At 36.5% G+C, this 23,185-nt stretch overlaps 1 protein-coding gene across 1 annotated transcript; it reads left to right on the plus strand.

The window, feature by feature from the left end:
* The first annotated feature begins 1,450 nt into the window (after positions 1-1,450).
* On the plus strand, positions 1,451-23,115 carry LOC128025408 (Na(+)/H(+) exchange regulatory cofactor NHE-RF1). The gene is made up of 6 exons (XM_052611743.1): positions 1,451-2,121; positions 15,477-15,647; positions 18,254-18,407; positions 19,280-19,323; positions 21,456-21,572; positions 21,651-23,115. Exons 1-6 carry the CDS (start codon positions 1,666-1,668, stop codon positions 21,804-21,806), a joined length of 1,098 nt encoding a protein of 365 aa, XP_052467703.1. The 5' UTR covers positions 1,451-1,665; the 3' UTR covers positions 21,807-23,115.
* The last annotated feature ends 70 nt before the right edge of the window (positions 23,116-23,185 follow it).

Genomic DNA, 23,185 nt, shown 5'->3' on the forward strand with positions numbered 1-23,185 from the left:
AGCAATCTTGCCTCATTGCACAAACATACATGCTCTTCTTTGCTTGACTAATTTCGAGCCATTATAGCCACAGTAAAGTGAATTCAAGCATGTGAAGCCAAACACAGAGTAAGGTATAATGACTGAATTATTGAGTCTCTTGGTATAAATACAATAATTAAAAAAAAGCACATAATCACACAATGCTACAGAGTTTTTCTTAGTCTTTTAGTATTTGAACATTTAGTTTGACACTCCAGAGTAAATACCATTTGTGATTAAACAGTAACAAAACTTAGGGTGTGATTCTCATAACTTTGCTCTGGTATGTCGACAGGCAGATGATCTCTGCAAGCAAATCTTTATATTTTTTTATTATTATTGAATGAAAGAAAGTAAAAGGTTTCCACAGTAACGAGTTTTGATTATAATGATACAACTTTTAATGTTGGTATAGATATTTCTCATCAAAGCTAGTACATTCAAAAATCAGATCATGATGATTTTGCTTATTTGATATGAAAGACTGTTACTCTACACATAACAGAGGTGTACTAGAAATGTATATGGCAAAATGTTACCATTTTATTTGACCATGTAATGCAGAAGCATGCCATTGAATTCCAACTATGTCCTGATACGTTCATTAATTCATCACAGAACTATTTTAAATAAACTTTTTTATATATATTAGATATATTGTGGATATTATACAGAAACTGTTTAAGACATTTCAGAAAATATCACAACAACAACAAATTTTGTTGTTTATAATAATGTGTCCATATTTCATGTACAAACTGTGGAAAAATTCAGGCTTAATAACAATACAATAATGTTACAAGGTTTAACTGGTTTTAAAAGATAAAACTAATTTACAATTATAAAAATACAGTTAAATAGTTTTAAAAAATTCTACTTATCTACTTTTTGCTACTTTTACTGTCCCTTTTTTATTTATTTATTCAATACTTAAAAAAAAAACATATGCCAAGGAAAAGAGCAGGGGTTCAAGGATGGCCAAACAATATATAGCACTTAAAATTCAGAAGAGAGAGAAATAATAATACAAATAAAATATCAAAAAAATTACATTCAAAATATATAAATAACTGGAAAAATATTTACAGATCATATAACAATAAAAATACCAAACTTTCCTACAAAACATTAAAATTATACAAAATTATAGAGTGAGCATACATTCAAAGTTTTGTTTGCATTTTTTTTACAGGAGGTACACCAGGATTTAATATAGATATAATTAGGTTGAAAAGAAAGAAAACATTTTCATATTGCTTTCCAAAAGTCAAAGATCCAAACAAAACATCAGTGTCATTATTTATGAAGTGTTCTTGTATGAACAAAATGCCAAAATGAATCAAGAACGTTTCTGGTTGAGTCCCATAGCCCCTTTTACCGTGCCAGAGAACTCGCGCCATGACGTCCTTCTGATTGACAGGTGAAAGTTCCAATCAGTGAGAGTAAAAGACGGAGGCGGGTCCGTGAAGCGCTGACTGTCTACACTTCAAAGAAAACTGCGATTTGACTTGCAGTGTTGCAACAACACAGTGAAGACGCGGAGTGGGCGTTTTCACTTCACATAGCTACTTTTCGTTTTTGCCTCCAACTTTAAGTCCAGCCGGACTGCTAATTTTGTGTATTTGTAAGTTTCAAAGTTTCAAAATGACCAGCATCCTCAGGCCAAAGCTTTGCGTCTTAGAAAAAGGGGACAACGGCTACGGTTTTCATCTCCACGGCGAAAAGAACAAGCTAGGTCAGTTCATTCGGCACGTGGAGCCCGACTCTCCGGCCGCCGCAGCAGGTCTGCTGGCCGGGGACAAACTGGTGTTCGTGAACGGGGAGAATGTGGAGGACGAGAAGCATCAACAGGTGGTGTCCCGAATACGAGGCATAACGGGCCAACTAGAGCTCATCGTGATGGATGCAGAGACCGCAGAACTGCTGCAGAAGCACAACTTAAAGTGCCAGAAAGAGTATGTGACTGATGGCATACCGATACCGAGCAGTGTTGGATCGGACCATGAAGACGAAGTGAAGAACGGGACCCCAAGCGAGTCCACCCCTGTCCCGGAAACAAACGGAGACATACGCATGGATAGACTGAGCGTGAGCTCCAAGGTGAGTTTAGCTAAACGAGCAACTTTTATGAGCAAATTTCCATCACTTAAAAGATTATTTTGGATCTTGATGATGCTGATAACAAGATGCGAGAGAAGTTGAGTCTTCTGCACATGCGTCACACTTCAGATATTTTTCATAACATGACATAGTAAATATGTGTTCGTTATATGTAGGTTAATGTCAAATAAGGATGTTCGAGATCGTTAAAAATAATTCATCGCGTACAAATCTAGTTTTAATAATACACGTTTTATTCATGTTGGTTGCATACATTTTTGAAAGAATGTTTTTTAGGCCTAAAACTTTCCCACATGTATTCAGATTTATAGTGGTGTAACCATTAAACTAAAATACTTTAACTGGACATTAAATAGGATTGAGTTAACAGAAATTAATCAGTTTCAGAAATTCGTCATTTTGACTCTTTTTCTTTTCTTTTTTAATCTCGGGTTTGAAAGTTATAGCCTACCCTGCCACCTTTGACTTTTTGATTTTCGACTTTAATCCCCACAAAAGCTATCAAAATGAGTTTTAATTCAATAATTAAAAAACATGTTCAACGTAGTAGATGTGTATTCAAGTCAATCTTTGCACATTTTTGTACAACTTAATCAATTGAGACAAAAATCTTTGAATATTATACTAGTGACCAATATTATATTCCCATCAGAGCATTTTCACATTTTCTCATGGCAAGTTTCATTGCACATAGTTTGATGACCAGGCTGTGGCTATGTGCCCAAAACAACACAATGTTTTGTGGAGAACGACACTTGTCATAATTGTTTTGAGCCATAATTGCTTGAGATGAGTACAAAAGCCAGCAGACTAAGCTGACCACCGATAAAGTTTCAATCCCTTGCCTTGAAAGTGACATTCAGCCAAAGTATGGTGACCCATACTCAGAATTTGTGCTCTGCATTTAACCCATCCAAAGTGCACACACACACACACACTGTGAACACACACCCAGAGCAGTGGGCAGCCATTTATGCTGTGGCGCCCGGGGAGCAGTTGGGGGTTCGATGCCTCAAGAGCACCTAAGTCATGGTATTGTCAGCCCGAGATTCGAACCCACAACCCTAGGGTTAGGTTAGGAGTCAAACTCTCTAACCACTAGGCCACGACTTCCCCAAAGTCCCTGAGCAGTGAAGGGGGTTATTGTGGAATAGAAGCAAGATTAGAGAGAATTTTGCCCACAGAGTAGGATTGAGATCTTTTCATCCTATGTAACAGATTAGGATGTGCCATCAGACTTGGAGAAGTTGCAGAAGATCAAACCTAATATAGCAAGCAACTCTATTACTTGAGTGAATGCTTAAATAATATGGATTATTTTGAGATTATCATTGACGTTTGGGAGTGACAGAGATCCCTAGCAACCACCTAGAACTCCCTAGTGACTGAGTTTTTGAACTGGTAAGCCCCACTTACATTGTCTTTAGAAAATCTAGTTAAAAGTTACCATAGAAGGCAATTAAGTTTTCCAAAGTGCCAGCACAGCAAAAGCAAACGTCAAGTGTGCAGTTTTGATGCTAGTTATTCATTTATTGTACACAAAGACATACAGGCCAGTGTTTGTCAGTCCCTTTTCTGATTATGTGGCACAAGCCTGAGATAACGTTAATCATCATAACCCTGGCGGACCAGAGAAAGCCTCTGCTCAATAACAGTTATTTAGAGTCTCCGGAACAATATGGATTGTAATCACATTTCTCTCCAGCAATTATCAATTGTTTTTAAATCCCTCAGTCAACCATGAATGGCCCTTCTGTTGTGTCGTTTTCCTCTCACCCTCCTGTGTCCCATCCTTCCTCTCTGTGATCATTCAGAAGTAAAATGCTGCTGGAGGGAACATCCTTGGATCAGCTGTCACTTAAACCCAGACTAAGCTTTGTTCTCGATGGCAGCTACTGAGATGAGATTACGCTCAGACAGCTTGCTCGCATTGTGTTTAGCAATAAATGATGGAAAAGAGACAGAAAGGATGTTTATGAAAATTAGATCAATGTCTGAGTCTGATTTCTTCAAATAATTCTTCAGAAATACTGGTTTGTTGGGACTAGGGCTGGGTATCGATTCAGCTGTCCCCATTCGATTCGATTTCGATTCACAAGCTCTCGATTCGATTCTCGATTTCAACTTTTTGAAAATGTATTAATTACATCCATGAACATGATTCGGAAAACGACATCTCCCATGATCACTCCAATGTACTTCATAGAGCCATCAATCTTGTTTGCGATGGATCAGCATTGTGCAGACCGATTGGCATATGACATCAAAGTATCACAACAGTGTGATTAGAGAGCAAACAACTCTTAAAGCTTTTGAATTGCTCTCGCGGTACTTTGATGTTTTACACCGATCGGTCTGTGCAATGCCGATGCATCTTGAACAAGCCTATTGTTTTGAAAATGCGATTTCTAGCAGCAAAGGTAACATATTGTGCCTTTAACGTAAACAGTGGACAAAGAAATTGCTTGTGCGTCATTACATGCATTCGCTTTTAAAGGGGACGCTGAGTATTAAGACTTGTAAATAATGTCTCTTACTTAATATGTAATAGAATACCCATGAAAGATTTACGTTATTTAAAAAATACACATCATTTTATACGTATTTTGGGGGCGCCATTATTTAAATGATGTCAACTGGTTGCACTCGGTGAGCTACTACAACCAAAAGCCACACAATGTGGCATCGTATCAGTATCCTGAGTTGTGTTTCGGGTAAAATTAAAAACACATAGCACCAGTATCTCACGGAGTGCAACCATTTGATGTCATTGAAATAATTGCGCCCTCCATAGTCCAAAATATGTATAAAAAGATTTTTTTAAATAACTTAAGTCTTTTATGGGTTTTCTACTACATACTGTATTTCACACAGACATGACAAGTCTTAATACCCGGGGATTCCCTTTAAAGGGGAAGCAGAATATAAATGTCTGCTGCTCCATAAGTGCCCCCGCTGTGAGAGAGGGACATTCGCATCTCATTCACCCGTCTTGCTGTTTTTGTTTTGTTCATATTTTTTTAAATGTATTATAGTTTCACAAAGCTAAAGTCAAACCATTCTATATTTGCTTCAAATTTAGAAATTTTACAGTCTTGTTAACATGTATTTAGGATCTTTGTTTGGATAGTGATTAAAATACAATGGTTACCTCTAATTTTAAATAGAAAGAGAATTAGCAAAGACTTATTTTGTTTATATTAAGATATTTGTATCATTTGTTTATTTCACTTGGGATTTGTTTAAAAATTTCTAAAAAAAAGTTCTAGTTTGTATTATTTGATATTTCATGATATTGTATATCATTTCGTAAAAAAATTTGAGAGGAAAATCGTATTATGAAATCAATATCAAGAAATGTATCACATCTTGTGTTGAGTGAATTGTTACATCCCGATGCTTCCAGCGCCCAGGGAGCAGTTGTGGGTTCAATGTCTTGCTCAAGGGCACCTAAGTCATGGTATTGCCGGCCCAAGATTCAAACCTACAACCCTAGGGTTAGGAGTCAAACTCCCTAACCACTAGGCCACTGCTGTAGAATCCTTTCTGTATCATTTGTATTTTAACCTTGATATTATGCCAGCTAATTTTCCCACTATCGATTTAGGGTTAGGGAATTAAAATTATTATTGACAATTATAATTATAAATGTGTAATTTTCTATTTGTGCTATGGATACAAATGTTTCCTCAAATTGTTCAGTTTATTGACAAGAGGTTTCCTGTTCATATCTAAGTAAACATGTGATTTTTGCCTCGTGGTCCATTAAATAGACAGAAATTCCCACAAACTTTTACTTTTCCCATAATCCTGAAACATTGAACCATATATAGGTGCCAATAAAAATATTGAGCTGTTAAGCAACAACCTAGCAATTACAGAGAGCAACATCACCCTAGCAGTATGCCACTGTTGCAACACACCAAAAACCTTCTGATTATCAACCGTATAGAAGTACCTTGGAAACAACTTCCAACTCACTGAAGGAATCCTTTTTATGGGCAAAGCACAAATGTACATTTTATTCAGTAAAAATTATTTTTGTATGTTCAAAATTATCTATTCTCTGACAGCAATACATTTCAGCAGACACAATACAACAAGTGTTTTGGCAACCACTAGCTATTCTCTAGACGTTCACCACTACAATTTCAAAAGTAAACTTTCAAGCTGAATGTGTAACTTTTTGAGAGAGGGAGGGATGTTTACACATTTGAACAAACCACTTCCTTGGTTACAAGTTCACTGTTTTCCTGCTGTGGTCTGCTGCATTTTAGATGACATGAGCAGTTACACCAATCGTATCAGTCCTCACCTCACTCCTCTTGGTACATGTCTGTGCATTTTGGTGTTGGTTGGCAGTTTTCAAATCTCTGGAGATTAATTATTGGCTGTTGAGTTTTGCAAGTGCACATCTTGGATCCAAAGCCTCAGGCCTGTAAATATATTTATGGTTGCTTTGCCAGCTCTGCCCATCTTCACATTATTGTCAATCAATAATCAATATTGTATCATACAATAAATTTTTTTTCTTTATTGCTTTTGGTGAACCAGTATTAGAGATCGACCCGGTCAGGGTCAGCTGATGGCCGATATGTGCTGCCGATTTTTAGGGCCGATATCTTGAAGTTTTCCCCTTCATTTGCATGCTAAAATGTCACCCTAATAATAAGTGGATTTCTAAACTTATTATCATTTATTGAGCACTGACTTGAACCATCTCTTAAATCTTAATTTTGTGCACTGCACGGTATTAAAATAAAAAATGTATCCAAAGTTAACTAAACAAATCAATAAACTGACAAAGTATTAAATATATAAAACAGGTAATATATATATATATATGTATATATATATATATATATATGTATATGTATGTCAAAGTTTTAGAGCATTTATCAAGCAGAATCTTTCAAGTTTGTTGGAACATAAATGTAAACTTAAATATACATTTCAATAAAAAAATACAGTTCCATAAATAAAAATCAATTAAACAGAAAAAAAAAATCTATTAAAAAAATTAAAATAATAGTAGTGCTGCAAAAACACTGGCAACCAGCAACATTTGTGTTTGGTATAAATGACACAGAACATCTAAAGTGCATTCTAATTTCAAACTTACATCGCAGTCTGATCATTATTTAAAATAAAGTATACAGTCAACCGAACATATAAAAGGTTACACTGGTCAGTTTAAATAGACTGTATAGGTCCACTCTGTTGTTATGCCAAGGACGTTTTTGCTCATGTGAAGAGGATGATCTTTTCCGTCTAGTTTACATTAAAAAAATAAAAAATATTATAGTTTACATTCAGATACATTGCAAATATGGAAACATTTGGATATGTGCAGAACGATTTTTGATTATTTCATTCAAAATTAGGCAAATTCCGTGCCATTCCGTGTTAAACTGTAAATTCCGTTTTTATGACTGGATTCCACGGTTCCCTCCGCGTTTTCTGCATCGCGGAAATCATAGGGCCCTAGTTGTGGTATGCCAGCTCTATCTTGCAATGGACACACGCCACGAAATTCTCTTGCCCGCGCCCTCAAATCAAAACACTGCAGACTCCTTGCAGTATGCGATTTCAGACGTATCGCTTGTGTCACCTTCTGATTTGGCATAATTTTATTTTTAATACTATAGTGTCATTTTAAAACATTGCAATTGCGTTTAAAAAAAAAAACAATGAGCACCACGAAACCATTTAAAGAGGCGGATTCAGCGTTCTCCTTGACGGGAAACAAAGTAAAATGATCTCAAACGTATGGCGCGCTCTCTTAATTTTATCAAATGATCATAATCACATCTATTCATTTTACAGTCCAGCTACTAGCATTATATTCAGCCTAAAACCCCTTTAATTCGGGTAAAAAAGCTTTTTTTCCCAAGTGGGCCGTGGCTTATGCACATTATAATAATACTGCTGCAGATGCATTTCGCAGCATTAAGGTTATTATTTTAATGTTCATTTAAACAATGATCGATCATGGAAATTATCGAATATTGACATCCCTAAATGCAAATGAGTTGGATGGAAACCTGGCTATTGTCTGCATCAAACCATGCTTCTGAACAAATGTCATTCACCGTTCTGAGCAGCTTCAGGACAGCTGTCTTTCCGAGCACGCTGCTGTCTGTGAGCGGGGCAGAATAACGGAGCCCTCAATCACACTGCAGTGTTTGTAAGAGCTGCCAACTTCTCCACACCATTTACAGAGTGAAATTCTCTGACTACCTTTATCTCCCAGGACTGTTGTTGAATCTTCCAAAAGTTTTGGCTTGGGGTCCTTCACATGCGGCAGCAGCACTTTCCACCACACCAATAACACGGGGCTGCCTGCCGACGTGCCTGACTTTAAATCGGCCCTACTATACAAGGATATTGGCCAATACCGATATATTAAAAAATGACAAATATCAGACCGATATATCGGCCAACCGATATATCAGTCGACCTCTAACCAGTATGCCAGCATACCACATGATATTTTGGAAGGTTTTAAATAAAGTTTGTTTACTTGGAAAACTCAGGAGGATTATTGTTTTCAGTCATCAGTTCATGTTTCACCAACCTTACCCCAGTCTTTCAAGAGTTGAGCAAACCAAGGACAAGATTATGAGTTACTAAAGTGAGCTATAAATTCATTAACCTTTGTATTATTGAACTGTAGTATCTTCATAGGGCTAGTGGAGGATTTACTGAGGCCTGTCGTGAGCTGGAGATGGGTTATTCCATCATTCCAGACATTCCAAACCTGTATGACTTTTTTAAAGTCACGTGATTTAAAGTGCTACTGACATTGTGCTGTCAACTGTATGGGAAAAAAATACCTTTTTTGTGTGTTCCACAGATGAAAGAAAGGTAATAGGTTTGGAAGGATGTGAGGATGAATACGTTATTTTTTTTGAGTAAATGTCATTAATCTGAAAGCTTATCTATATCATAGTGTTCCTCGCACAAACCTTATCATATTTATTTAGGTGATCTAGAAAAGAATGCACAAGTTGATGGAAACTTCAGTCCCCATTCTTTGTAAATGGCTGAAAAACACTAAGCAGTGCGATATATTTGAAGAATTTCTCCTTTTGTGGACTTGCTTAAAATCAACAAGAACATTTTTATGTTTTTACTCTCAAAGTATGTGAGAAGACAAGAAGAAAGTCTTTTAAGTCTAAAAGCTATCGCTACATTTGAATTTTTCTCTGTGATCAGTGATTGACCTCTTTGACAATAACCACTTTGAAGACCACAGGAGCTACAGGGTGTTGTTATGTCACAGACTATCAGGAGGATTGGCAGTGAATGAAGGTCTTTGTCAGACACTGTATTTGTAAAATGACTCTTCCCCACATTTACTGTGGACAGGGGGAAATTATTTCCTCTGCTGACTTCAGCTTCCTATACTGAAATAACCTAAGGGCCAAAGGAGGCCCCGAGGGAGACCGTCTAGTCAGCAAAAAGAACTCTACACGAAAATAAACTTTCTGAGTTTCATGCATAACAGCAAAAGATCACAGGCTTTCGTCACGTACTACATTAAGGCATGTCATAGTTTAATGCTTGTTTATTGTTAAAAACTTATTTCCTCTCATCCCATTTCCGTTGTTGTTGAGGTTGTTCTGCCCTGCTCGCAAAACTGGTCACAAAGAAAAGATCCTCTCAAATCCTCTGAGTAATCAGAACCGGATCTATAATAAGCCCAAATCAAATGTAGAAGTATCGCTCTCTCTCTCTTGTTTTTTTTTTTTTTCTAATCTAAAAATGTGTTTGATAAACAGTAGTTTGTACATTTGTGGAACAAACTATTCTGTACTAAATAAGAATACATATGAAGGCAAAATGAAGAGCTTTTGCATTGTGCATTGTTAACATATACATTACAGGTACTAATAGTTGCACATGTAGAATAGTTTTTTCAGAGTATTAAGATTATTTTTTCATTAATATAATGAAATTATTATTGTCGTAAAAATAATATCAGAAGGCCAAAGAAAATTGTAGTTCTAAAAATAGGCTTCATACTTTATGCAAATACCATTTTTTTTTTTTTTTTTTTTTTTTTTACTTTTCATGGGATTCAGGAGTGAAATAATAAAGTTTGTGACTGTCACCTCATGATGACTTAGATCATATGTTGAATATTTTTCTTTTGAGTGTCCTCTCTTCATGTGGATTAATAAGATTTCTTTCATAAAATCATACGGCAGCGTTCCAGGAATCTTATCAAATCTGATGCTGTCATCATTGCATTGTGAATGTGTGGGCCCCTCAAAACCCTTCTCAGAGATAGCAGTCCACACCCGAGTCCTCCCCTTACTCACACCCGACACGACCAAACAGATATCATCAGCTCACCTCACCTTCTGCATACATATCTTTTGCTTCTCATACAGTGGCAATGCAGCAAGTATGATATCCATATCATTGTGTATCATTCATCTGTTCAGTTCATAATTTCCAACCCAAATTTGCACACAAAAAGTGTGGTGTTGGGTGAAAGAGTTTGCAGGAGTTACATGTAATTGTAATGAAGACACAATAAAAACAAATACAGTGACAAGTAAATGGCTTTATCAGACAGCTTTGTATATCTTTTCACAGCGGGGGTGTATCTTTTAGTACATGCTGAGTGATCTTCTATCTGCTTGTGCGCATAGTATCTCACGCATTTAAAAACACTGTGACAGTCACATGTGTTTGACGATAAACCCAGCCAGAAAGCAGATAACATTGTATAATATCCCTCACTGTATGTCCAGTCCTCTCAGGACATTGTGAACCTTCTGTCAAACATTGTTGAGCTTGGCTACAGCACTTGGCATGGTGAAATAAGACCTAATTTTAGTCTCTTGCCAGTTTGGTCAGTGCTTAAAGCCAAGAACGTGTCTGCTAAATCATCCAGCACGTTTGTGCTAGAACAATACCTTAAATAGTCAGGGCAGAGTAAAAGGTGTTTCTATAGTTTAAAGTGAGCAGCGTGTCAAAACAACAAAGCAGTACACACCACAAGCACTCAGGGTTGTTTATGGCAGTGATCTTATATAGCCTACTGTACGTATTTTCATCTAGAGCCGAATGCGCTTCATTCAAGCACTTTCTGTTATGTTACTTCTCTAAGAAGGAACTAAAGCATCTAAAGATGTAAAGCACTATAAGAGCTACAGATGCTGTGGTTATTTGAACAACAGCAGCAGAAACACAGTGAGCAGAAAAACAGATTAATTCAATTATTTTTATTTGTCATACATGTTTGACTCTTGGTTTGTAACAAGACATTTAGCATTGTAATGAGCATTTAATAATAAACAGTGTTATCACTGGGAGAATTATTGGTAGATGGCAAGGAAATGCAAAAGATTGAGACGCTTCTATTTTTGCTCCCACATACATTTTTTTTAAATAATTTTCAAATGTTGCAATTCATTCAATTCTAAGAAATTCTTTGGAAGCAGTAATAACACTGTGCAGTTTTTTTCTTTTTTTCGTTTTTGAATTTCATCTAAGCATCTTCTTGATCGAGCACCTGTTTAAGTGAATGTGATGTGCACATTCTACTTTAACTAGTTGGCAAGGAAAGACAGCTTTGAAATTACAGTTTTGAGGCATGCTCATGGTGAAAGCATTTTAATTAGTATGTACATGTTTTAGTTTTTAGTAAATACTTAAGCAAAATAAAAAAAGGTCCACACTTAAAGAGGAAAACCCTGAACTCCCATACTGTATTTTTTTTCTGCCACGTGGCCTTCTGCCATACATATTTTTACATTTAGATACCATATTGCTCTATAGTGAGCAGTAAGTGTTTTAGCTTTTATTCAAAGTGACTTATACTTATTACAGGGACAATCTTTCTGGAGCAGTCTTTGATCAAGGGTACACTTAGTAATAGCTCATGGCTCTGATTACCAGGACTGTGCCACACACTGTCCACAAACCATCCACAAACAGAACTCTTCAGTCGCAGTCTAGTGTTCAGCAGGAGGGCTTAAACTCTTAGCGTAACATATGGACTCTGCTGGCTAAGCCTGTGCTAATCAGAGCTTAGATGGGTCTTGCCTTTGCATAGTCACTTGTCAGAAGAGTTCTTTCTTTCTTTCATTAATGGCTACAGTCAGGCATTTTTCTTTGGGGGACAGTAATGAAGATATCTTTGCTTTTGTCAGCTGTGTTCTGTTACCTGTGATTAGCCCCCAGCTAGTGTTTTCTGTAGAGCAGGTAATGTCACATTTAGTGACTCTAGTCCTTACCCCTTCACTCCTCACCGCTATCCGGTTTCCCAGAAGAGCAGGGCTCCAGGAAGTATGTAGCCTGTACACTGCAGCTTTGCTGTCTTTGCTGTCTTTGGTATTGGCAGGGTTAGGCTATCATGAGCACCTTGGACACACTTTACCTGTGCGCTGAAGTTTGCTGTTGGTCTGTATCAGTGACTGGGGTACTAATGATTTTAAGTTAGCTTTTTTAAGCATAAAACTGGTCAGTGTAAAAATAATAATAACTAATCATGATTAATCTCATAAATGGTGTTTCATGTTTACTATTTTATTATTAATTTTAAATAAATAATAATAATAAGAATTATTATTATTATTATTTAGCATTATTGATGGGACTGTGAAAATGCTTTATACAAAACATTGGCTTAAATAAACTATAATATAATGTGTAATTATATATATATATATATATATATATATATATATATATATATATATATATAATTGTATATAATTAATAATAACAACAGTAACAACATTTTATATTATAATAATATTTTTATTATTGTTATCATTGTTTTTGTTTGTTTTAGTGAATCATGTTTATTGGTTTTATTTAATTATTTATAATTATATTAATTATAAACAAATGTTGAATATATTGTTGTTATTATTATTATACTTGAACTTTATTGATGTGGCTGTGAGGATGCACAAGACGAAACATTGGCCTAAATCAGCTATATGTTGTTATTAATAATAATAATAAGCAGTAGTAATTATTATTATTGTTATTATTAACAAGAATAATAATATTATTGGTGTTCGTTTTACTATAGCATGTTTTGTTTTTCTTGATAAAGGTTTTTTTTTATTAATGGGACATGAGAAAAACACTGGACTAGAGCTGAAACAACGAATCGATTTAATCGATTATTAAAATAGTTGTCAACTAATTTAGTAATCGATTCGTCGCTAAATAAATTTTATTTGCCTTAAGCGGCTCATTTCGTGCATATTTCAAATCTGCGGTGACCAAAGTGTGGCAGTAATGAGCCACCGGAGGTTTTACTCAGCCAGTACAGCAGGTGAAGTAGCGAATAGCCAATAGCTGGCCTCGTTTTATGTCACGTGCTTCCCGAACAGCGTCTCTGCAGCATTCAGCGGGAAGTGGGAGTACTTTACTTTGAGCCTTTAAAATGAAGAGTAACCTGTAAACTCTGCACTACTGAACTGTTTAAGGGGCCGTTCACATATCGTGTCTTTTGCGTGCTCAAGTTCGTTATTTCCTATGTAGGCGCGCAGTATGCACTCTCATAATGGAAGCGACGCGTTCGCGACACGCACGCGGTGCGATGCGCCCGTTTTTCCAGGCGCGTCCACACCGCATCCATTTATCATTTGCTGAAATTTCCGGGTCTTCATGGAGAGGGCACGTCATGGAGAGAGCACGTCATGGTTGCTTAGCAAAGGCAGACGCCTCAGGGGCGCTTCTGCCCGAGCGCTTTGGAAAGAAGGAGAAAGCGACGCGACTAGCGTTTTCCACGCGTTTTTAGGTGCGATATGTGAACGGCCCATAAGAATTTTATTTGTGCAGATTCTCCAGTACAAGGTTGTTTGCAAATGTTTAGTCGTAAAAGCTGATAACATTGCTTTTTAACAGTTAACATTTAAAGCTTTACAAAATGTTATGTGATCAGTTTGTCGTTTACCAGTTCATAATTCAGACTTGCAGCCTATTTATGACTGAATGAGAGAGGTAAAATGCACTTCTTTTCTAAGTATTCACTGCTCTTTTTCACACAGCAGGTTTTTTGTGTGTGTCCCATTTTTTTTTTTCTGGACAACCTTCTGATGGATTTTACTTTAAATTGTGAGTTCCATTCAGGTTTCATGCCATTGGCACTTTTTTTCGAAGGATTGTTTACAATTTCACAGCATAAGCTATAAAGCTTTTTCCCAGTAAATAATAAAATACAATGCACTGCAATTTTATTCTGTTTTATCCTTATACTTCGTGAACATATGTTCTCAAAGATTCCTTAAGCTTTGTTTGGGATGTTAAACTACTTTAGGAGCTCTAAGGACTGCCATGGTGAAAACAATATTTGAAATCTCCTTGTGAATTTTGCTAGAGTATGGGTCAGTGTTTTGATTGCAGAAGAGTTCGACAAAGGATTACTAACATAAAACAACTCCAGGTATATTTTTGATGAGGATATGACAATGCAAAATGGTTAAAATCTCTTAAAAATCTATGCTGAATGATAAAGACCCTTTATTAATAATTTACTTGGGGAAAAAATGGAAAAAACTAAAATATAAGTACATAAACCGATTAATCGTAAAAATAATCGACAGATTAATCGATTATCAAAATAATCGTTAGTTGCAGCCCTACACTGGACTCTATAAACAAAACTATCTTATATAATAGTTTTAATATAATTTTATAATAAACTTGAACGAATGTCCTTCCTTTGCTAGTTCCTGTAGGTTTAGTTTGACTCCTCCATAAATCAATATGTGCATGTGTACAGCAGGTAGATGTTTGGTTTGTTATCTGTTTGTTTAATTTCAGCCATATATTATAGACTGCTTTGCTAAAGAAGGAAGTAGACAGATGACTGGTCAGTATAGTTACTTCTACTTTTCTGTGCTTCATCTCGGGATGTTGATGTACTGAGTCCTCTTTAAAATGGTATGCAAGTTATTTCTCTCGTTTAATCGATTTCTTTTTTAGATTTTATTTAGAAAGTGTTGCTCAGAATATTGTGGAAGCTTAAATGTTTCAGGAAGCAGGTGACTTGTTTATGTATCGATGGGGATGGGTGGCTTTACTTTGGTGGTTCTTTCTTTTGTACATCCAAAGTACATTTAATAATTCTTTCTGAATGTATTTCTGGTGTGTGGTGAAGGTTTGATTTGAACATTTTGCAGTGAAGGGAATTAGTAGTTTACATTTGAAAGATACATCTTATTATGATTGACAACAAACTGATATTTGATTATTTGAAATATTCTCCTAATTTATACTTTTTGCTTTGTGTTTAATATATATCAGTATATCCGCTTTTATTATAAATTCCTTCCTTGTTTATTGTGCTTTTATAGGAATCAAAGAACGAGCTGCGTCCACGTCTCTGTCACATGAAGAAGGGTGCCACTGGATATGGCTTTAACCTGCACACAGAGAAGTCTAAACCCGGCCAGTACATCAGGGCGGTGGATGAGGACTCCCCAGCAGAGAAATCTGGACTTCTGCCCCAAGATAAAATAGTGCAGGTATAATGCACCAGTTAAACAACTCGGTGTGTGTGTGCTTCAGGAATGTATGGTAATAAGCTTTTGTTTTGATGTTCAGAGTGTGTATATATCACTATAATGCAATGCCTCTTCTTAAAAGTCAAAAAATGTAAATTCTCCCACTTCATAAACTAAGTATTTCATTAGCCTAACCATAGGCTGTTTATGGCTGACATCATAAAAAAAAAAAAAAAAAACGGTTTCATTTTATACAAACACTTTATATTTGCACAGAGAGCATTACCTGTAAATGCGTGAGCGGTTTGGAGTGTGTTTCCAGAGCATTAATCTCATTATCTGTCAGTGAAGGATTGGCCAGTGTAACACTGTGTCTTTGGGAGTGCTGGGATTACTGAAGTCCTGAGGAGAGCTCAGAGCCACATATCTTTATCAAACCACTGATATAAGACCAGGCTCAATCCACTTAATACAGCTAAGTGATAGAGGTCCCAAAGACCCCAAAGAAAGTTCAGGCTGATGGGGAGAAAAAGACCTGGTTTATGTTATTTATATGTATAAAGAAATCTATGTATTTATCAGTGTCCTATTTTAAATGCGGGTTACTACCTGGTGTAAATTAGGTAAGCGATATGAAGAAAATAAGGTTAGACAAATAAATCTTAATAAAATGACAATTTCTTGTTGCGTTTAACCCAACTCTGTACACAGTTTGGTTATTTACTAGTGTGAAATCTGTTTTTTACTTGAACTAATTCCTGAAAAATTCAGGTAAAGGCAACGGTGTTTTGTGTACAAACAGATAACAGATTAGCAGCTAGTTACTGATGATGTCATTAAAAGTGTATGTGAGATACATCACTCTTTTCCAATCAAGTGTTGTGTTATGTTGATGAAGATATCATTATGTCAGTCATCATCAGTTTGAGTGAATATAGGGGAATCGCTCTTGGATATAAATAAGGCAGTCACTCCCAAAGCCTGTGAAGAGTGTGTGTTACATGACTTCAGTAAAAGTAAAGTATGTGCATGTTCTGAGGGTCATGGTGAAATGGTTTTGGCTGATTTGTAGCTCGGTCTGTGGTGATGTGTTTTTCACAGTTTTAATGTGACACATTTAAAAAAATCATGCCCTTTCACTGAGTGAAGACTCATTGTGTGACTGGTTGACGTAGTCGTTCGCTCCTGGCCTGACTGAGAAGATTTGTCATTTTAAAGCCTCGTCTCATTTCCGTTACGATGCCACCAAACACTGACTTCACGCAGCGGCCGTGTTTTCACACTTTCAGTATCCCTGTTCTTAGTTTCACTCCCATTTCCCACGTCTCAAGAAGAGATCCGAGACGAACATGGCAATAAAAACAAGCTATGCCTGTGTGTCTCATGCTCACTCAGATGAATTCCCCTTTTTGCTTCCCTGTTCTGTGAGTGTGGCCTCTTAATATGTGTGTGTGTCTCTAATAGGGCTGTGTTTAAAGGACACATAAGGGGGCTGTTGTTTCTCTGCTGCTTTTTAATTGATTGCAGAACGGGAGAGTGGGGTCTACATTCCTAATAGCCCACTCCTGCCCTGAATCTCCCACGCAGGTTCCTTAGCCTCTGGCATTATGGGATAGACCGACAGAACCTCAGTCTTTTCCCAGGTGTCTCCTCTCTGGGAACAAGTCATGGTCATGGCCATAGGATTAGACTTTTTATTAACCCATAAGTGATTCAAATGAACAGAGCATCAGAGAAAGGAGTGGCGCTTTGTCTGACTGGTATATATTATAGTATGTATAGACAAAAACTCACTTGTTACACATTTCCATTGCCTAAATTTGAGTCTAGCTGCATTGGTGTGAAGAGTGCAAATTAATTTATAGTGAAGTAAAGAAACAATAGTGCAAATATTTTAGAATATAAATATTTACAAGAAAAAAAAACTTTTTTATTTTAATAGTTTTTAAATATAATGACTTTAAATTGTATTTAATTATATTTTTACATTTAAGTTACATTGTATTAAAATTGTGTTATATAAAAAAAAAATGACTTTAAAATGAAAAATTAAATTACTACAAATTGAAGAAAGGAGAATAACATAAAATTAAATTACAAATTAAGAATTAAAATAAAAATCTATTATTTTATGTAATGTATTTATATTTATATTTCAGTTATATTACATTAAAATTAAATTACCTTAAAGCAAGAAAATTATATTTAAGAAAAAAGTAATTACTAATCAACAAATATTTTTTTTTAATATTAAATAATTATTTTTTATTTGTAATGATTTTTAATTATGTTTTTACATTTAAATTAAATTACATTGATGCTACGTTACCATAAAGGTATTAATTAAATTTACTAGGAAATATATTCTACACATAATTTTTCACAGATATAAAACTAAAGATCACTACTGAACCACAGACGCTGACTCTCATGCACATGCTTTGAATGATCCAGAGAAACAATTGTTCATTTCGATATCCAGATATATCAGAATGAATGGAGATGTCCTGCATTCCTGCAGTGTTCCCACAACTCTTCCTTACCATATTTCCTTATCATACATTATCATATTTTAAGTCTCTATCTTTGCTTGAAAATCTATGAATTCATGTCTGTTGTTTCTGCAGGTGAATGGCATTGCTGTGCACACAATGCAGCATTCAGAAGTGGTGGCGGCCATCAAGACAGGAGGAGATGAGACCAGACTGCTGGTGGTGGATCCTGAGACAGATGCCTTCTTCAGCAGCTGTGGTGTCCTTCCGACTGAGAAACATCTCACAGGTGCCAGCGTTACAAATTAACCAGCTATTGCGTGGCTTTCATGTGCAAAGTGCTTTTCTGTCCATCTCACCCTCGACCTTAAGTGTGTTTCTGCTGATCAAGAACAACTTTGCTCACTTTGAACAACATTTCAGTTGATGTTACGCACACACACTCACATAGTAACAGACTGCTGGTTAAACATCAACTCGAGGCCTGCGGTGGCACTGTCTGTACACCAGAGAATCAGCCAAAGTCAACAGCGCACTGCCAGCAGGTTGTCATGGGGATCAGGGCCATGGCAGAAGTATGAGAAATAGGGGAAGTCAGTCACCCCCAGCCTAAATGTGCCAGACAGGCAAACGACTCCTGTTTGTGTTCCACTCCACTATGACACAAAGTATGATATATAACATATAGGTCACTTCATTGGAGCCTTTTTGAGGGTAACAGGTGAAATAAGAGCATGTTAATCAAGGTTTATAGGAAAATGATTGGCAAAACTATGATGAGCTTGCCCCTGGGCTGTTGGACTTCTTCCATGTTTCACTGAAAGAATGTTGACAGCTGCACCCACACACATCTTTGATTCATTATTTCAACCACAACAGCCATGGTTTCCAATTCTCATTCAATTCTGTAAAGGCTTTTCGCCCATTTCCTGTTTTTTTCTTATTATTTTCTTGGAAGGAAACTCACTGTTCCGCCATTGTACTGTGACTCTTCTGTGACAATGGCATTTTAGTTAAAAATAGTGATGGCCAGTACTCATGAATCTGCTTAACCCCCCGATGCGGAATTGAACTGAGACCAATACGTCTGATCGTAAGTCTTTCAAATGCACCAAACGAAATCTAATGAATTGGTCATTTCCCGTCCCTCTTTGTTCTCAGGTCCTCTTCCAGAGCCCGTTTCCAGCCATGATGCAGAAGATCAGGTGAGTAATATCTGTGTTGCTCATTGCACTTTTTGATCAATGTTTCTGTCAGCGGGCAACCAGGTGAAACACAGGACCCATGGACCCATCTAAAGTATCCAGATAGAACTGTGTTACTCATTCTCTAGAAATGTGTTACTCATTCTCTAGAAATGTGTTACTCATTTCCGATGGGAAAGTGCTAAATTGCTCAAAAGTTGCCCTTTGTATCGTCAGCCTAAAAGTATTCAGACTTAAGTGGACCACGTGTCTTCAAATGTTATCAAGCAAATATGTGTGTGACCTATTACACATCTTGAAAAGTGTGTATGTGATGTGTTCGTTTGGTAGCACACGCTTAATTCACATGATCACATTTGATTGGCTGATAAAGTGTAGTAGTGTCCGAGCGTCACTGATGGGATTAGACAGGCAGCATTAGGACCAGGGTAAATCTGTGGAGTCTGAGCACCAGATTTCAGGCCACTTTTAATGCAGTGTCCTGGTTCCTCTCCAGCAGTCTCGTCTCTTGTCAGTTTTCCCACTGTTAGATTAGACTGATTGAGAGAACGATGACCTGGAGCAGATAATCGCCGCTTCCTCTGACTCAGTGGAAGCTCCGTATGTCCAGTTATCTGATAGTAGATAAAACATCTCAAGCGTGTGCCAGAGTTTGTGCTCGGTTTCTTCTGATCTGTAGCTTTATCAAACTCTAAACCTGGTACGGCTGGCGTTTCTCAGATACTTTTTCCCCCTCAGATGTTTGTCTGGCTCTGATAAAGGATCCCTGGCTCTCGCTCAGCTGGAGACATCACAGAGAGTACTGGAATACCAATATTACTTCTGAGATTTTGTGGATCATGAGGTTTACATCAGTTGTTCTAGAATGGGGCTCCCATAAATCAATTCTACTTTTTAAAATATTTTTGGGATTTCGAGTTCTGAAACATACTTGAGCTATAATAATTAATTATTTAATGCAACAGTCAAGATTTTCTTTTCAACTTTTTATTCTCCAGAGAATGCTGAAAAAAGTATCAGTTTTCACAACCATGTTAAGCAGCATTGATAATCAGCATATTAAAATGATTTCTTAAGGATCAAACTTTTGAACGGTAGTGTCATGATACTCATTCCTGCTGTATGTGACATTCTTACCATAACATTTTGGATACATACTGTACAAGTAAAACAATTTGACAAAGCACACAATACCATTTGTCTGCTTACATGACATGCTTCCTGTATTCAACCCAAGAAGGTGTGAAGACCACAAGTGAATGTAGAACGCATGATTACCCGATGGGACACACTTCGTATAAATCTCGTATAAATGCAAGTGAAGTTATTAAAGAGCTTCAGTTTTGGATTTCCAGTACTTTGCACTTTCAAATAAACTTAAATGTCTGTTCAGTAGTTCCTGTGTAAGAGACAATACAGTTTAATAATGGTGCTTGTAAAATAAAAAATCTCTTCTAAACGTTATAAAAAACATGCATAGTCACCTCCACACCAATAAAATGTGCATTACTTAACATCTTACTATAAAATGATACGTAACATCTAATTAATGTAGCTTACACTGTTTTCCTCACGAGTTCATGCACATGATGTGTAATTGGAAACACTTAGCCTCAAAAACTGCACCAAGGCACTCTTAGTTAGTGTGGTTTTAGCTTTGGCATTTATCCTTCTTGGGACAGTCTTGTGTTTGTCCTTTCTGTCACATGCGCTTGACCAAGACCTACCTCAAGTGTTGGGACAGGCCCCATATTCAGACTGTGAACTGAAACCTCAGGGTCCATCTAGGGGTTTGTTTTTGGTACTTCACTTAAAGGGAAAGTCCACCCAATTTTTTCAACATTTATTCACCCCCATGTCCTTCCAAACTAACTTTCTTCTGTAGAAGACCAGATACTTTAAAGAATGTTGGTAGCATTGTATGGATAAAAAAATACAGTGGATGTCAGCAGAGACAGAAAGTGTTTGGTCATCAACATTCTTCAAAATACATCCTTTTGTGTTCAACAGAAGAAAGAAATGCAGACAGGTTTGGACTGACATGAGTGTGAGCAAATAATGACCGAATTTCCTTTTTTTGTTGCGGATTACGCTTTTAACTGTTTGACATTGTTTGCAATACTTTGTTGAAGGTGAATGGAAAAGCAACTCCGGAGGAAAAGCCTAAAGTAGCTATGAGCCTGTCGACCTCCAGCACCTCCTCCAACACCTCCACCTCTGCAGCTCCAGCCAGCACCTCAGCACCAGAGGTTTGTGTCCGTGCACACAGTCTTGAGTACGTGGAATATTAACATTCAATTTAAATTGTCATGATGAAATGTGTGCAGGACAAACCAAAAGAGAAGGCTTCGAGTGATGACGCAGGACTATCTCTGGAGATATCGCTGCAGCAGGCCAAGGAACGCGCTCGCCAGAAACGCTCTAACAAGAAAGCCCCGCAGATGGATTGGAGTAAAAGAAACGAGCTCTTCAGCAACCTCTGAGCCTCCTCTGTGCCTCCCATCTTCCTCTCACCCATTTTCTTTACTTCCTCTACAATTGTCCGTCCCATCATGCCTCTGCGCTCTTTCAGTACACTTGTACACATTTTGAAACCCTCTCACATGTGTATTTTTAAACCAGTGTTATTTCGCATCTGATTTCTAAATCTGTTGATTTTTTTTAAAACATTTAACGTTTGATCAATTTTTACTTGATTTAACCCAGTATCGATCTTCTGATATATCGATATCTAATATAAGATGAAATATATGATTTAACATTACTGTATAATGCAAGTCTAGAATATAATTTTTTTAAAAGAAGAAAGCTAAAATGATATCTGAAACATATCTGTATATTCTCTTGCTTTGCTTACAGTAATATTGATGCAGTATTGATGGCTCTGTGAAAACGCCGTATAGTGTCTGATGAGTTGCTTCAGGACTAGTCTTAACCATGGAGTTTTTAAATAACTTTTAGAGCAGCAACAATCCATTGATTTTTCTTTTTCCTGTGTGTGTGTGTGGTTATGATCAGTTCATAACATTAAGGGTAGAAACTGCAGCCTTTTAATTTTGTAAATGTGAGCCGTTCATGGTTTGGGACCCATTAACCACTGAAATGATGCTGTTGGCTGATAAACCTTCTAATTAAAGGTTTTATTTCAAGTGCTTGTTTAGTGGATGTTCTGTGCTTTTTATACAGCACATGTTAATAGTGGGAATGAGGACTGAATGTTTAAGCGTATGTTTACTTGTAAATCTTGCACAGTATTTTATTTCCATGGCAAATGCTCGCTTCACTCCATGTCTTTAGTAGGTGAATTTTTAAAGTACTGAAATGTACCTGCTTTAAATAACTTAAAGGACCATGTCTTTTTGTTCTACACCAAAAACAATGAACATTTAAAAAAAATGGCCAGTCTGTTATGACTATATTTATACACGTTGCACAATATATACCGATGCCAGAAAAGCATTGTTATACACTGATGTGTAAAACGGTACTATTTCTTGACAGCATTTTAATAAGAGTTGTATTCCCTAAAATTTTGTCTGTTTAAAGTAGGTCTTAAAGTGACAGCAGCCTAATAAACCTGCCTGCTCTCTGATGTTAATCAAACAACAGAAAATGAGAAAATCACTCTCAACTGAATAACTTTAGTAGCTTGCACATTTCATTCATACAGAGAAGACTATTCAGTGTTTTATTTTAACGTTTGGTTATCTAATTTCTGTACTATTTCTTACGTGATTGCTACTGTTTGAATAGTCTGTACCTGAAACAAAAATTAAAGCACTGTTTATTTAATTTGTATCTTATATTGCATTTTTCCTGTTTATGTGCTTTTTTTTTCATTTTTAATAAGAGTTTAAAAATA

The sequence above is a fragment of the Carassius gibelio genome, chromosome A12 (genome assembly GCF_023724105.1).
Source record: "Carassius gibelio isolate Cgi1373 ecotype wild population from Czech Republic chromosome A12, carGib1.2-hapl.c, whole genome shotgun sequence".
Taxonomy (NCBI): Eukaryota; Metazoa; Chordata; class Actinopteri; order Cypriniformes; family Cyprinidae; genus Carassius; species Carassius gibelio.